This window comes from Protopterus annectens, chromosome 6.part0 (assembly GCF_019279795.1).
Source record: "Protopterus annectens isolate FY-2018-M chromosome 6.part0, PAN1.0, whole genome shotgun sequence".
In the NCBI taxonomy this organism is placed as follows: Eukaryota; Metazoa; Chordata; order Ceratodontiformes; family Protopteridae; genus Protopterus; species Protopterus annectens.
The window spans coordinates 269,542,917-269,557,096 of NC_056737.1; the positions used below are offsets into that span (position 1 = coordinate 269,542,917).

At 39.0% G+C, this 14,180-nt stretch overlaps 1 protein-coding gene across 1 annotated transcript in view; it reads right to left on the reverse strand.

Moving 5' to 3' along the window:
- Window positions 1-923: 923 nt before the first annotated feature.
- LOC122804259 (transmembrane protein 87A-like) overlaps window positions 924-14,180 on the reverse strand; it is a gene marked incomplete in the record, with an annotated part of 1,166,529 nt that continues 1,153,272 nt past the window's right edge. The window contains 1 exon segment of the mRNA XM_044074023.1: window positions 924-10,292. Coding sequence (XP_043929958.1) covers window positions 10,251-10,292 — 42 coding nt within the window.

The window sequence follows — 14,180 nt, forward strand, 5'->3', positions numbered from 1 at the left end:
GAAACAGTACACGAGTCAAGTCTCTTGCTGTGGGCTGTCAATCACAGGTGGTAACATCTCAAATTACCCTCAGCACTTTGACAGCTAAGGAAGTTAGGTGTGAAGGGGGATGGGAGAGGAGTCAAAGTAGTGCAATTCAGGCTTCACAAAACACTGCAGTTTAGCCATTCTAAAAAGAAGCAGCAGTAAAAAGCACTTTGAAAGTCTGTTCTGTGGCATTTGCACTGCTTGTGTTTTAAGTAGTCATTGAATGGCATGAAATGTTACTTAAAAATGACAAAGACAGCAGTGTATGCATGTAAAATCAATGCGACAGGAGCTTTAGGAAGAGAGAGGCATGGATGACATAACTTTTACAGACAAGCACTGCATTATGGGTCAGACTAAAGAATCAGAACTATTTCAAGATGCCAGACTCCATGTGGTCAGACTCAGAAATTAGGTATAAAAATATTTAAAAACCTGTAAATAGTCCCATCATGGTGTTAAAATATAGGAAACACCAAACCATGATTAAATAAACATGTTGTTTTGAGTGTGTGGGTGCAGTTCTCCTTTACTTTCTTTACATTTTCTTCTTACCTAGCATCCAGTCAGTGTAATTATTAGCCAGTAAATTAAGTTTACCACTTTCGAGAAACACTTACTGGCTTTACCAATTTCTCAATTTTCACTCTAGGAAAACTCCAATCATCCTGCTATACAGTGTGCAGTCATCTTAGAGGTCCCTATACCAAACCAAACAGATTGATATAACTTGGGACTTTCTGGCAGAGACCACCATCAACAAGACTGTAATTAGTGGATGCAGAAGTATAACAGAACACCACAGGACTCTACAATCACAACACTTTTCTATACACATCTGTCTCAGTGAACATACATATAAATGGTACAAATTATAGAAAAAATAGAGAAAATCATTTCATTTTCAATCTTTATTATTTTACTCCAGTTTCATAATTACTCTAGGGGAAAACTTAACATTTTAATGCAATTTAAATGCACAAGTACTTCACTCATTATAACCCCATCTGTGTTTAGCTGCAAGCCATATCATCAGGACAGTGATTTCACATGTACACACAGATAACTCTCACTGTAACTGTAGTAAACGTTTATTCCTTTGGTTTGTTTTTACCTCACTCTAAGAATAATAATGTATGAGGTTAAATCTATACAGAAGCATGTACTTCAAGCACCACACCATTACATAAGACAAAACAAAGATAGCCCCAGAAATAAAAACAAATTAAACAGCACATTCAGTTAGTTAGATTAAGTCAAATGTCTTTTCTAAATTTAAAGCAGTAGTGCAACAACAAATACAAGTTTGCAAAAATGACAGAAAACCCTCTTACATTCAACTACAGGTAACAACGTTTAAAACTAACAGAAAATTTCTAGCCAATCATGTTGCAAAAATAGAAGGGAATGGCTCTCCTTCTCCATATAGTGCTTTGCATACACCAAAAGTCAGTGGAAGCACTTCTATTATTGTCAGCACTTACTTGCATATTTGAGCCAACTACTCTACACTAAATTACATGCATTCTAAGTATTAAAATAACTAGTCCCTAACATTCATGCTGAATGTATGGGGGCAGGGGAAAGGGCAAAAGAAGAATGTTCCCGGCACATATAAGATCTCTATTCTGACAGAGATAATATATTTCTAGACCACTAAGTGAAAGACAGTAAAGACACACCCCAAATTGTTAAATATAAATGATAAAATATTGCAACTGCCAGCACTGCTGACAGAGGGATTAGACCATATGGCCTAGGTGACCAGAATTCGATTAGTGGCTTAAATGTCTGACAGCGCTGGCAAGAGAGAATGGGCATGCCCATCCTACAGAAAGAGGGCAGAGTCAGGCACACACTGCCACAATCCCCTGGAGGAGGGGTATCGATCCATGGCTTGAAGTTGATATTAGTCTTAATAAACCACCGCCTCTGGTGGCAGCCTTTATTGCAGGAGTTCCAAGGCATGCAGTTGTATGGAGAAGGCACTGGGTGACTCCTTGCTGACATGGGTCACTCATCCCCCTGTTCAGCAAAGGGGAAGGGTTAGACAATTGCATGTGCCCTCACTGCAGGAACAGCAGTTAGGACAAAGTACCTTCATGGCTCCCTGAGTGAAACCCCTCATTGTACAGTTCTTGCCTGGTCCCAAGCAAAATTCCTAAGTAAGGGTACCAACGGGTCACGTCCTATGGGAGGCCAAACTGGTTGGCAAGAATGGAGGGCAAAACTCCACAGGGCAAAACAAAGAATACTGAAATTTTAGAAGGTATAACCCAAAAGTGCTTCACAGTCTAAATATATGCACTTTTGACCGTTTCAACAAAACTGCAAAATGGCAAAACAGTGTTATTCTTTGAGCCAGTCTTCACATCCAGATTGTGTGTGCATGATTTTTTCACAGACACAGAGAAAGACATTGACAAATATATAAACATACACATTAGCACAGATGTCCAATATATGATATGCATTCAGTGCATTGCCCCCTTAATTTATGTACTACCTTAAACATAGGCCTGGTCAGTCCAACAGTGGTATTTCTACAAACCAACATGACATATACATTTCTTTTGTAAAAAGAAAATAAAATGTTCAAAAACTTTCATTTGATGCAATTACAAATACTAAGAACATACGCCTGGAAGATGTCTTGAATTTTTCGATAATAAAAATGTGGTCACTTTTGCTGCAAATATTAACACCTTTAATGTAGGTTTTATAATACTGCCAAACTGTTACAGCAACCCTTACAAAATTACTTTTTAAAAGACATACTCAAAATAAATTTGATTACCTAACAGGTAGAGAGAGATTCTATTTTCCAGTTTTAACTTAAATACTGTTTGCCACATTTTCTGTACTGTTATTCATATATTTTAGTTAAAATATCTTTGGTAAAAGAATGTCAAGCTGGGCAATAAAAGTAAAAGTCTCTGACAAATCAGTGGGCCCAGGACAATACCTTTATATTTCTATCCATCCCTCCTCCCAGGGGAAAAAAAACACTGTATTCTAAGGGTAGATCTGCTTCCATTTTCAGGGTGTTATTACATCAGACCATTATTTAATACAGACACCATTTTTTAAAAAAGATTGGTTTGGCAGCTCGCTAAATTACAAGGGCACAACTACATATTAAAAAGGAGATTAGTCAAAGTCATCAACCTACTTTGTCTTACTTTTACAAGAGGTGGTATATTAATATCTAGAGCCAAAATTTACACTGCCGAATAGTATACTGTACAGGTTTATATAACACTTACCTCCAATTTAAAACGAGCTTGCTGCAACAAGCTCAAAGGTGAAATATAAGACTCGTCTCCGTTGCAAAATGTTCATACTAATTTAATCCGTCTGATATCAGTGCTCAGGATTTGAAAACAGCATGATGGCATGAAGCAGCAATGACTACATAGATTTAAATTTCAAGTCAGAAGGTTTTTTAACAATAGTATTATATTCCTCAGACACTAATCTTAAGTACTGCTTCTTAGTGAAAAAGATGCAAACTTCCAGGAATGTCAGATTCAGCAGACAACTGTGAGTACCATGATGTGTCTGTTATGTTGTAATTCTTGTGATCAGGAAATAATGTACCACCACTGAGTATGAAGCCAAACACGTAGATATAGTATCTCAGTTATCGAAGAATCCTCGATTATACCCACACACAGCTATAAATCCAGAGTAAACATTTCTTGCATGTATTCTTGCAATATACAACCCCGGGATACCACTGTAAACTGCAGTGCCCAAAATATCAGAAAAAGTAATCCTAGCCTAACACTTCAGAAACAAAGTGCAGATCCTGTCTTAATTCACTTTTCAGTTAGCGGCTAACAGCTATCACCTGTATTCAACATATTCCGAGACATGAACAGTGATCTCTGCCAATTTCTTTGTGTACTAAGGTACGCAAATGCTGGGTAGACAAATGTGCAACATGCAGCCACTCCTAACTTGACATTACCCAAGTAGAAAAAAACACAATATACAGCACTACTTCATATGTGCAACAGTGTGGTTTCATAGTTTAGATAACTGGTTATGGAAATGAATCCATTCATCCACAACCCCTTTTCCCCATTTATGCACATGGGGTAAGGTATTACCTCCACAGTGAATCATCTAGAGCCAAGGTTCACACCGCCAGGTGGCTAGCCTGCCATGACTGTTCTTCCATAGCAGAAGCCCGCATGCACACTTGCACCTATGGCCAATTTAGTGTCCAATCCACCTACGGCATTGTCTTTGGGTTGTGTGAGGAAGCCAGCGCACCCAAAGGAAACGCATGCGAACACAGGGAGGACATGCAGACTCCACAAAGGTGTAAACTCTACCACTAACAAACAGATAAACATGACCTGGAAAAAGCCCCTCGATACCTGTAACTCCTTCACAAAAAGCTGTACGATTAAAACTACTCAACTACAGTAAAATGAACCCGACTTGAAAAACATTCCTCAATAACTATTATTTCTTTTGATCAAGCTATGCGATTAAAATTATTACACATTTTCAGTAAGTATTAAACTTCCTATTTGAGTTTAAGGTTTGCTACCTCCACATATCTTGCATTCATCTTGAGAGCTAAAACTTAACAGGGAGCAACTCAAGCCATGGATACTTGAGTTAGCTAACATTATTTATTTTTTTTTTAGCAGAAAGTAGTTAAATGATACCAAGCAGCATAATTTAACATCTCTTGTAACCAGAAGTGGAAGCTCTTTGTAGTACAATGGTTAAATATATTTATAGGTCACTTGAGCTTCAAAACAAAATATGTTACCTCAACATCATCCAAACGTCCATTATGAAAAATTCTACAGCATATTCATCCACCAGCTCTAAAACTGAAAGAGAATTTAGGCAGTACATTTAGACAGCTTTAGAGGACATCAAGAGAGATGATTCTTGTTTATAAAGTCTGAAAAGACAACAATTTGAATCTTTCATCCCCAGATCAGGTGATAACTCTATGCAATCTACAGCTCAATGCTTAAATATTTTGGGAGACATTCAAAAAAAAAAAAAGTTTCAGTAAAATAGTAAAATCACAGTATATATCCAAATACGATTAAGTCACATACCCAGAATACTTCAAGGCAAATATACTTTACAAAAGGTTAAGTCCTTGACTGTAACCCAGACAATCCAAACTCAGGTAGTGACCTGGGCAGTGGAAGGGCTGACCAAGGAAGGTGTGAGAAAGTGGCCATTTCCAGTTCTACCACTCTGAGTAGAGGGGTACAACTCGACCAGTGACAGCATTAGAAGCTAATAGAGTGGAAGGTACACACCATACGGTGTATGGGCTAGGGATATGCACTTGGTTATGCAAAGTCAAATCCATAAGGCAGCCATCATGGGGAATGTTTAGGAACACACAGTGACAGGAGAAGATATGGCATGCTCTAATGTGTACAAGCATGCACATCAGCCACAGGGGTTGGAGTTAGGACCAAAAGCTGTAGAATCTCCTCAAGGCTGCCAAAATGATTATACCACAACAGCCTCATTGCAAAGACTAGATAGGTGGTGGGTAGTGGGGACAGAGCACTCAAAACGTGCGTTGGCCAGTGGTTAAACAACTACTCACTGAAAAAGACATGCTCAAAATGATGCGAGATACTCTATCACTTTTAGTTTGCTCCATGCCAGGCTAACAGAATGCTATGAAAAAACACACTGGGCAGGGACCAGAAGGATAATAAAATGAAGTACTAAAAAAGGAATGAGTTGACAAATGGGAGGAACTGCCACAGGATGCCTCCAGTGCAAAAATTCGCAAGTCATTATAGTCCCTCCTTTAAGGTAAAATTGAGCTGTAATTTGATGGATTCTTAAAGAGTGCTACAAGGAAAAGGACTGGTAGAAAAAAATTCAGAAGCAGTGGAAAAGTGGTTTATACAAGATGTTGTGAACGTTGGACATTATTCTACAAGATTTAATTTTGTGGTGCGCACTGGAGGAAAATGTCCCATGACTGAAGAAATACTGAAAAGTGAATGTTATCAATCTACTAAATGGATTGTTTACTGAAGAGGGCCACAAAATGAGGCCTAAGAAATCTCCAAAAACAGTGAAAACAAGAGGCTAGAATATGGCTGGACTACAAAGGACTCAGAGGCACAGTCTCTAAGCAAGGTCTCTTTCACATTAATTTCATAATGAGTGGCAGGTGATTTGTCTCCTTGTTCATGATGATGAAGTGCTGGTAGGAAATGAGATCATCCTGTGGAAGCCAGCACTTGGGAACATCCCCACTACAACGATCAGTAGTCTGTCCGAAACATGGCAAATGAGAAGAAAAACACCATTAAAGCATTACAAACTGCAAATGATCTTCCACTGACCTACAAAAGCCTCAGGTAGAGAATATGACAGGACATATGATCTCGGACATCGAAGATGGTGGGCACTGCCAGCATAAATGAGGAAAATACATACCAGTATTAAGCAATGGTTTGGAACACTGGTGACTTTTTTGCTGTCAGTAATGTACTTTGAAAAACCTTGAGAGAAAAGGCTGGTACACAAAGTTGTCAGTCACTATCACCAGAAAGGGACTCCAGTGAGGACGATACCAGAGTCAATTCTTCAACACTCACGAGAGAAAATAAAGGTGCCAGATACTGAAAGACGTGGGGAAATTATGAGGGTTTACATGCAAGTCAAGATGGCAGGTCTGAACCACACAGCAATGGTATCAGGGACTACCTTTTACCTATAAGGAAGGTAACGGCAGAAACGAAACACTGCAATTCAGTGAGCAACCATACCACTCTTTCTTTCACACTGCAAACCTCAAGAAGTGTAAGACAAGTGTTCAATTCTTAGCAGTGCTAAACAAACTGAGTTATCAGGGGGCAGGAACACCACAATTAGAGGTTACTCTAATGACAAAGTTGGCATAATAAAGTGTTTACCTTATAGACACAAGGTGCAGGGTTTGATTCTCACAATGGGTAACTGGCTAGGTTTAAACTGGCCCAAAAGGACAGTTAGCCTAGTACTAATCTATGAATCTATGATTTAGATCCCTTACCTCAACAAACTTCCACTACATGTAAAGCAGAGTAGCACCCTTGCCACTTTTAAAGTAAACCTAAATAATTGGATGGGCAACCTCAAATTCTCTCCCAGTTTTTGTCTTGCCCTCTTTAGGCTAAAGGGAAATTTTGGCTAGTCTTGAAATGGTCTGCAGACCAATTGCCTAGTACTTACCTATGATCTCTAGAAAACATGGTGCTGCTTCAGCTATCATTTTAGATACCAGGCTGGATGCCACTAGTGCTGTGACGGCTTGGTGGTTGACTACTTTGACTATAGTATATAGGGTCCTGGGTTCAAGACCTGCAAGGCTGTTTATTTATATCTGTCATGGCTTATTGGTAAATCAATTTGTCTATGGTGTGCAGGGTTCTGGGTTTCAGGCTTGCAGGGACTGTTTATTTTTAGGGTTGGGAGGGTGGCCTAATGGTTAAGGTGTTTGCCTTACAAACACAAGGTACAGTGTTTGAGTCTCACAAGGGGTAATTGGCTAGGCTTAAAATAGCTCGCAAGGGCAGTTAGCTTAGTAATAACCTATGAATCTATGAACAATATGCACTAAACAAAAAAACAAAAAAAACAAAACAATGAATGCTGCACTCAGCACCTGGACAGACTCAGAAAAAGCAATTCAAGTAGCTCTGCTGCTAGAGCTAGTTGATAGGGGATAGTGTAACAGAGTCAGAGTGACTGCTTCTAGACTTAATAAAGCCGTGTTCTGAAGGTGGTAAAATGGAAGCAATGGATGCTGAAACACTCCCAAACCTCCACTCTAACAAAGACCATCAGGTAAGCCACAGTAAAAGAACAAGGAAAGGAGTAGTGCAGCCCTGTGGACAATGTGGATCAGAACCTTTGAAAAATAAAAGCCTACAAAATGTAGAGGAGAAAGAGGACACTGCAGATGGCCTCCAGAAGAAAGAAAAAATAAAATAAATAAATAAATAAACTGCTCAACTTCCTCGTGGACAGTCTAAGAACTAGGGTTCTGGTCTCCATAAAGAAAAATTAATTTTCAAATCATAACAGTAAATACAAGACAAAAACGTACACCACTAGGGTTAAAAAAAGAGAAATATACAACATCATAAAACAGACAAATTAATGTACAACTCGAATGGACAGCAGAAATCATCTAAGAAAGAAAAAACCTAAAGAACAAAGTCACAAACAGTGAAGTAGTCTGAAAACACAATTCTTGAATGATATAATTCCGAGCAGCTGGGAAATGAACAACTGAAAGTAAAAATATATTGGCTTCATTTGATGTACAACCTGCTTGGTAATGACGGACCACCATCAAGGGATGCCACTTCCTAGCTGTCACTTTCACTTTGTCAAAGCATTAACTCTTTAAATGAATGCAAGACAGACAAAAATAATGAACAGTGATGATTAACTGCTGTATGTAAAATCTGCATGTGCAAGTGGGTCAATTAAGTATGTTTACGAATATTTGAACTGGGAAGGTACAAAACAAAATTTCTAAAATCTCAAAAAATATATATTATACTACAGATCTGCCAAAAGATACACAGGCTACTGTACATTAGTAGTCACTGAAATGCACAAAACACATCATTCAGTTATTAAAAACTTGTATTGTTTTGTAAATTTACCAGAATTTTATTATTCATCCTGCACAGAACTCCACTTGGTTCCTGTTTATCAAAACCTTAAATCTGCATTTCTTTGCAAAGGTTTTGATCACCTTAATCAATTCTTCTTGACTTATCAATCCTACTCCCTGTTGCCAAGACCGCTCTATTTAACCTAACCTTCTCTTTGGGTTAGAGGCAAATACTGACACAATCCACCACCAATACACATACAGGAAAGGACGATCTATATGTCATGTGACTATCAGCCTCACAGAAATCTACCCTTTCTAATGGCTGCAGGACATAATCTATACTTCTGCTGTAACCCTACATACTACAAAGCAAGAAATCCCTTCCTAATTAATGTCCAAATTATTTATATTAATCATATATGTACTGCCAATCATTAGCGGACCGGAGTTCCGCTGTGGCGACCCCTAACAGGGAAAAGCCGAAAAGACAAACACATGTCCAGTTGATATCCCATATCAGGTATAGTCACTCTAAGGGGATGCTCAATTTTGTGATTAAGAAAGCTCCAAATGACCCATGTTTATTCACAAAACAAGTCAATACCAGATCAAAAGGTGTGGCAAAAATGTTCACACTGCTGGGAGAAGCCTCTTTTAATGGAACTAGAATACATTTAACAACAGCTCTTCAAAATGTATATTTTGTTTGTGGCCTGATCCCACTGGGTTTGGAGTTAACCAATTCAGAAGTGAGGCTTCCCTTCCAAACCAACAAAATGTTGATATGAAAGCTATACTCAATAAAGGTTATTTTTTTAATCTGCATTTGAAACCGAAGTAATGCAACCATCACAAAGGATCGGGCCTACCAAAAGTAGGATACAAAATCCTGCACAAAGCAGGCCATATCATAGCAACACACTTAGGTAGTCTTTCGTAAACTTATCACAGATGAAAGAAACAGCAAAAATAAGGCACATTTGTATTTTAGTCATATGACCTAGTGATCCTGTACATTAGTCTCAAGTTCTCTGTGCAGAAGAACTAAAAATGAAGCAGCAGGAAATCAATTGTTTACAGTCTCTGCCATATCTTGATGGGAAACATCAGGCTGGAATAAAATCTTGTAGACCGCCTCCAGTTAACAGATACTCTCCTAAATCAAAATATTACTGGGATGGGAATTTCATACTTCTTGATTTTTAACATTTTAATACATTTTTAACATTCTAGTTTGGCACACAGCAACACAAATGCTAAGGAGGAAATTGTGGGAACATATCCATCAGATCTGAAAGGAGGTTACTATAAAAGGGGAATGGCTGTTACTCAACAGCAATGAGAAAAATGGAATTGCAGTTCCACTGGATAAAAAAATAAACAAAAAACTTCAGTCTTTATTCTTAACCAATGCTTTTTAAAACTTTTTTCTTTCAAAAACTGAACTTCAGCATATTTTTGAAGCTTCATCCCCCATCCTGCTGCAAAGTTCTTTGAATGTTCCTGAATGGCACAGAAGTCAAAAGTGGCAAGGCAAAGGACAAAGGTGCAAGTAACTCCTTCATCAAACTCGGTGAGCTGTAATCTGCCATTACTACTCCATTTTAGATCTTTCTATCTGAGTAGTCATAATTTCCTGCGGGAGAGAGAACACATTACAATCATATGATTAGAAACAATGAAACACTTTCAAGAAGCAAAAACAGATCACATACTTTATCTGATGCTTTTTAAAATATATCAGAGTGCTAGACATAGCCACTAAAGTTAACTTTTAAAATTCTGACTTGAAATATGTACTTTGCATTACACTGGTGACCCTGGGGAGTTGATTTCACTGCTTGATGTCAGTTGTTCCTGAACTGCATCTTCTCTGGTTACCAACAGTTTTAGAACAGTACTAGAAAAATAAGTCCAGAGCATCAATACATATTTACTAGTTCATGATACAAAAAGAACGGCAGCTAGGTTGCTTTATCCACTGCTTTTCAAAGGATTCCCTGTAAAGGTGTGCAACTCTACATATGTGTGTGTGTACAATTTTTTAATATATATATATTACATACATACAAACACAAAGTGCAGGGTTTGAGTCTCACAAGGGATAATTGGCTAAGCTTAAAATGGCTTGCAAGGGCAGTTAGCTTAGTACTAACCTATGAACCTATATATACACACATATACATATATATATATATATATATATATTATATTGTATATATTATACTCGTACTATACACACATACATATATATATATATATATATATTACACAAACACACACAGAGTAGCTGCCTGTAGAAAGCCAAAGCAGGTGCACACTGAAAGCAAACACAACCAAACGTAGATTCCACAGCACCAAACCAATATATTTCAATAAATTTTATTGTAAATACCACTGTTACCACAGAATGAAACAGGCAAAGCAAGGTTCACTCCTAGACATGGAGCTTCTTCATTGCAAAGAAAAGGATAACCAGAAGCACATTTAAATAACTCAAAGTGTGAAACTGGTAAATGTATAAAATCTAAAACAGCAACATATTAATTCAGTTAATCAATTTAAGTGAAAACATTTTTGAAACAATCCATGAAAAATATATTTTAATATAGTATAAATATTTAAATTCATCACTCAAATTAACAATCCTACGGCATCATCTAGTGGTCAAATGCATTAATTACAATTATATAATAAATACATCATTTACATCATTTAATTTAAACCAGTGGAAGGAGGGCTCCCAAATTAATAATCCACATATTCTCTTTCTTGATACACTGTTTATCAGGTGTATTTGGACTGGCATACAATAACTTATAAATATGTACAAACCAAAAACCTGTCTCAGCATGTTTATTCTTATGTTTGACCAAAGTACTTCAATCCCATAAACATCTGATCACTAAAGTGTAGAGAGTCTCTGTTTAAACGGGCCTGAAGTCTCACCCAGGTACAGTATGTCAAATGAGCATACCATCAAATAAATAAGCCATTCTGTAACATGTTTCAAGTCCACTTGTACCAAATACTTTGTATTTTTAGAATACAAATTTTGGTTTCAACCAACTTGAGACAAAAAACAGGTTCCACATGGGTAACATCCAGATAGTTTGCTCCCTACATATTGTTGATGAGCCTTACATTTGTATGGGTTCTTGTAACCTCAAAGATACTGTCCCCAAAATGTTTCTCTTCTGAAGGTAGACTTGCATTTGTTACAAAAAATGTGCTATGCTTCAATTGTCCTCACTTGACACACACAGTCTGTCCATGAAATGGGTTATAAACCTTAAGTGGATTCTAAGCTGTGTGGTTCACACAAATACACACACAGGTTGACAACCAGGGTGTGGTGAGCTAGAAGAGGAAATTATTTTAGCAAGGAAAGTATTAGGTTCATAAGTTCATAGGTTCGTACTAGGCTATCTGCCCTAGGGCATTTGTAAGCCTAGCAAGAGTGTATGTGGCTTACACCACCCCTTAGGATGAGAATACTACGCCCTTTTAGGGTATAGTTTACTATGCCTCTGTCTAGTAGTGACAAAGAGATGACCCCCGGGGTAAACCTACGATCTCCCATCCACTCATCGAGATTTCTCTTGAATAGAGTCAGTGAGGGGCTCTGCCTAACATGGACTGGGATTCTGTTCCAGAGTGTAGGGAGCCTCTGGGTTATGAATCTGTCCCTCCAGCATGTCCTATTTATTTCTGTGTTGAGGTTTAAGCCACTTGTTCTCGTGGCTCTGATGGATTTGGATTTTCTGAGGTGGAGCATGTCCATTAATTCAGGATTGGACATGGCCTTGTACGTCAGGCACAGATCACCTCTGAGTAGGCAGTATGCGACTGAATAGAGCTGGAGTTTTTTCAGTCGGGCAGCATATGACATATGTTTAAGACCCTTTATCCTCTTGGTGAGGAACTTTTGGGGTCTTTCCAACTGCTGCAGGTGTCGGGTGAGATACATCCCAAATGGGGCATTGTACTCAATCACTGGCCTGATAAGAGAAGAGTACAGGGGCACAATGACCTCTCTTGATCTAGATGTGAAACCCTTCATGATAAGGTGGGCAATATAGAAGGTCTTCCTAACCACTTTGGCAATGTGAGTGTCAAATGAGAGGTTACTGTCAACCTGGGTCCCTAGGTCCCCGATTACCTCTTCCGTACTTAATGGATTACCGCCTATGTAGTAATTTGTCGGTACCTTGTTTTTCCCAAAGGGTATGACTATACATTTTTTGGCGTTCAGCCTAAGGCCATGGCTCTGGCACCAATTATCCGTTTCTATGAGGCCTCTCTGAAGGATGTTTGTGTCCGCTGGAGTATCAATTATGGCACCCAGTTTGCAGTCATCTGCGAACTTTGTCAGCCACAATCCTCCTATGTTTGCCTGTACTTCGGAAAAATAAATGCCGACCAAGAGGGGTCCCAGGACTGAGCCCTGTGGGACACCGCTTGTGACTAGCTTAGAGTCTGACACAGCTCCAGCAACTCTGACCCTGTGGGTTCTGTCCTTGAGCCAGTTTGCAACCCATCTTGTGACATATGGGTTTACATTTAAGCTGGTGAGTTGGTCTATGATGCCCGAGTGGGGTATTGTGTCAAAGGCTTTTGCAAGGTCAAGGTAGGGTGTGTGAACTGCCTTACCCTCATCAATGGCCTTAGTGACTGTTTCAAAAAAGTCGACCAAGTTCAAAAGGCAGGATCTGCCCTTGACAAAGCCAAATTGAGTAGGATCCAATGTCTGTAGGTCCCCAATGTCTTTGTTTATGAGTTCCATAATGATCCTCTCCATAGCTTTGCAGACCAGGCTCGTCAAGCTTATGGGGCAGTAATTTCCAGGGTCCGTAGAGGCACCGCCTTTGTGAAGTGGGACCACTGTTGCCGTACGCCACTCTTTGGAGTGCGTATCCTGTAGTAAGGCTAAGATTAAACAGCAGCCTTATGTGTGGGTTTAGTTCCTCTTGGAGTTCATGTAGCACACAGCCCGGGACACCATCCGGTCCCATTGATGCTGTGTTTTTAGCTTTACAGAGGGCGGCTCTCACCTGGGCATCTGAGATGTTAGGGAGGCTACACTCTGCTGGGATAGTTATTTCTCCTTTTGGGGAGAGGGGAAGAGAAATTTGCACTGAACCTGTCTGCCAGAATGTTGGCAATGTCAGTGGGTTCAGTGTATTTTGTGTCATTTTGGACTAACTCTGAGCATATCTGGGAGTTTCCACCCAGGTTTCTAACATAGCTAAAGAAGGCCTTGTGATTGTCTTTTGTGTCTTTTGAGATTTTTCTCTCAAAGTTGGCCTTGGATGATTTTATGAATGATCGTAGTTTTTTGCTAGTACTGATCAGAGACGCCTTCCCTTTTAGGGATTTTGCTCTGTCATGTAGTAGCTTCCTCCTCCTGTTGTAAAGTTTGTTTATGGCTGGGGTCCACCAGACCGGGCACCTGCCTTTGGGGAATGGGTCTTGGTTTTATTTGGGATTGCATGATCCATGCATTCTTGAAGGTGCCCATAGA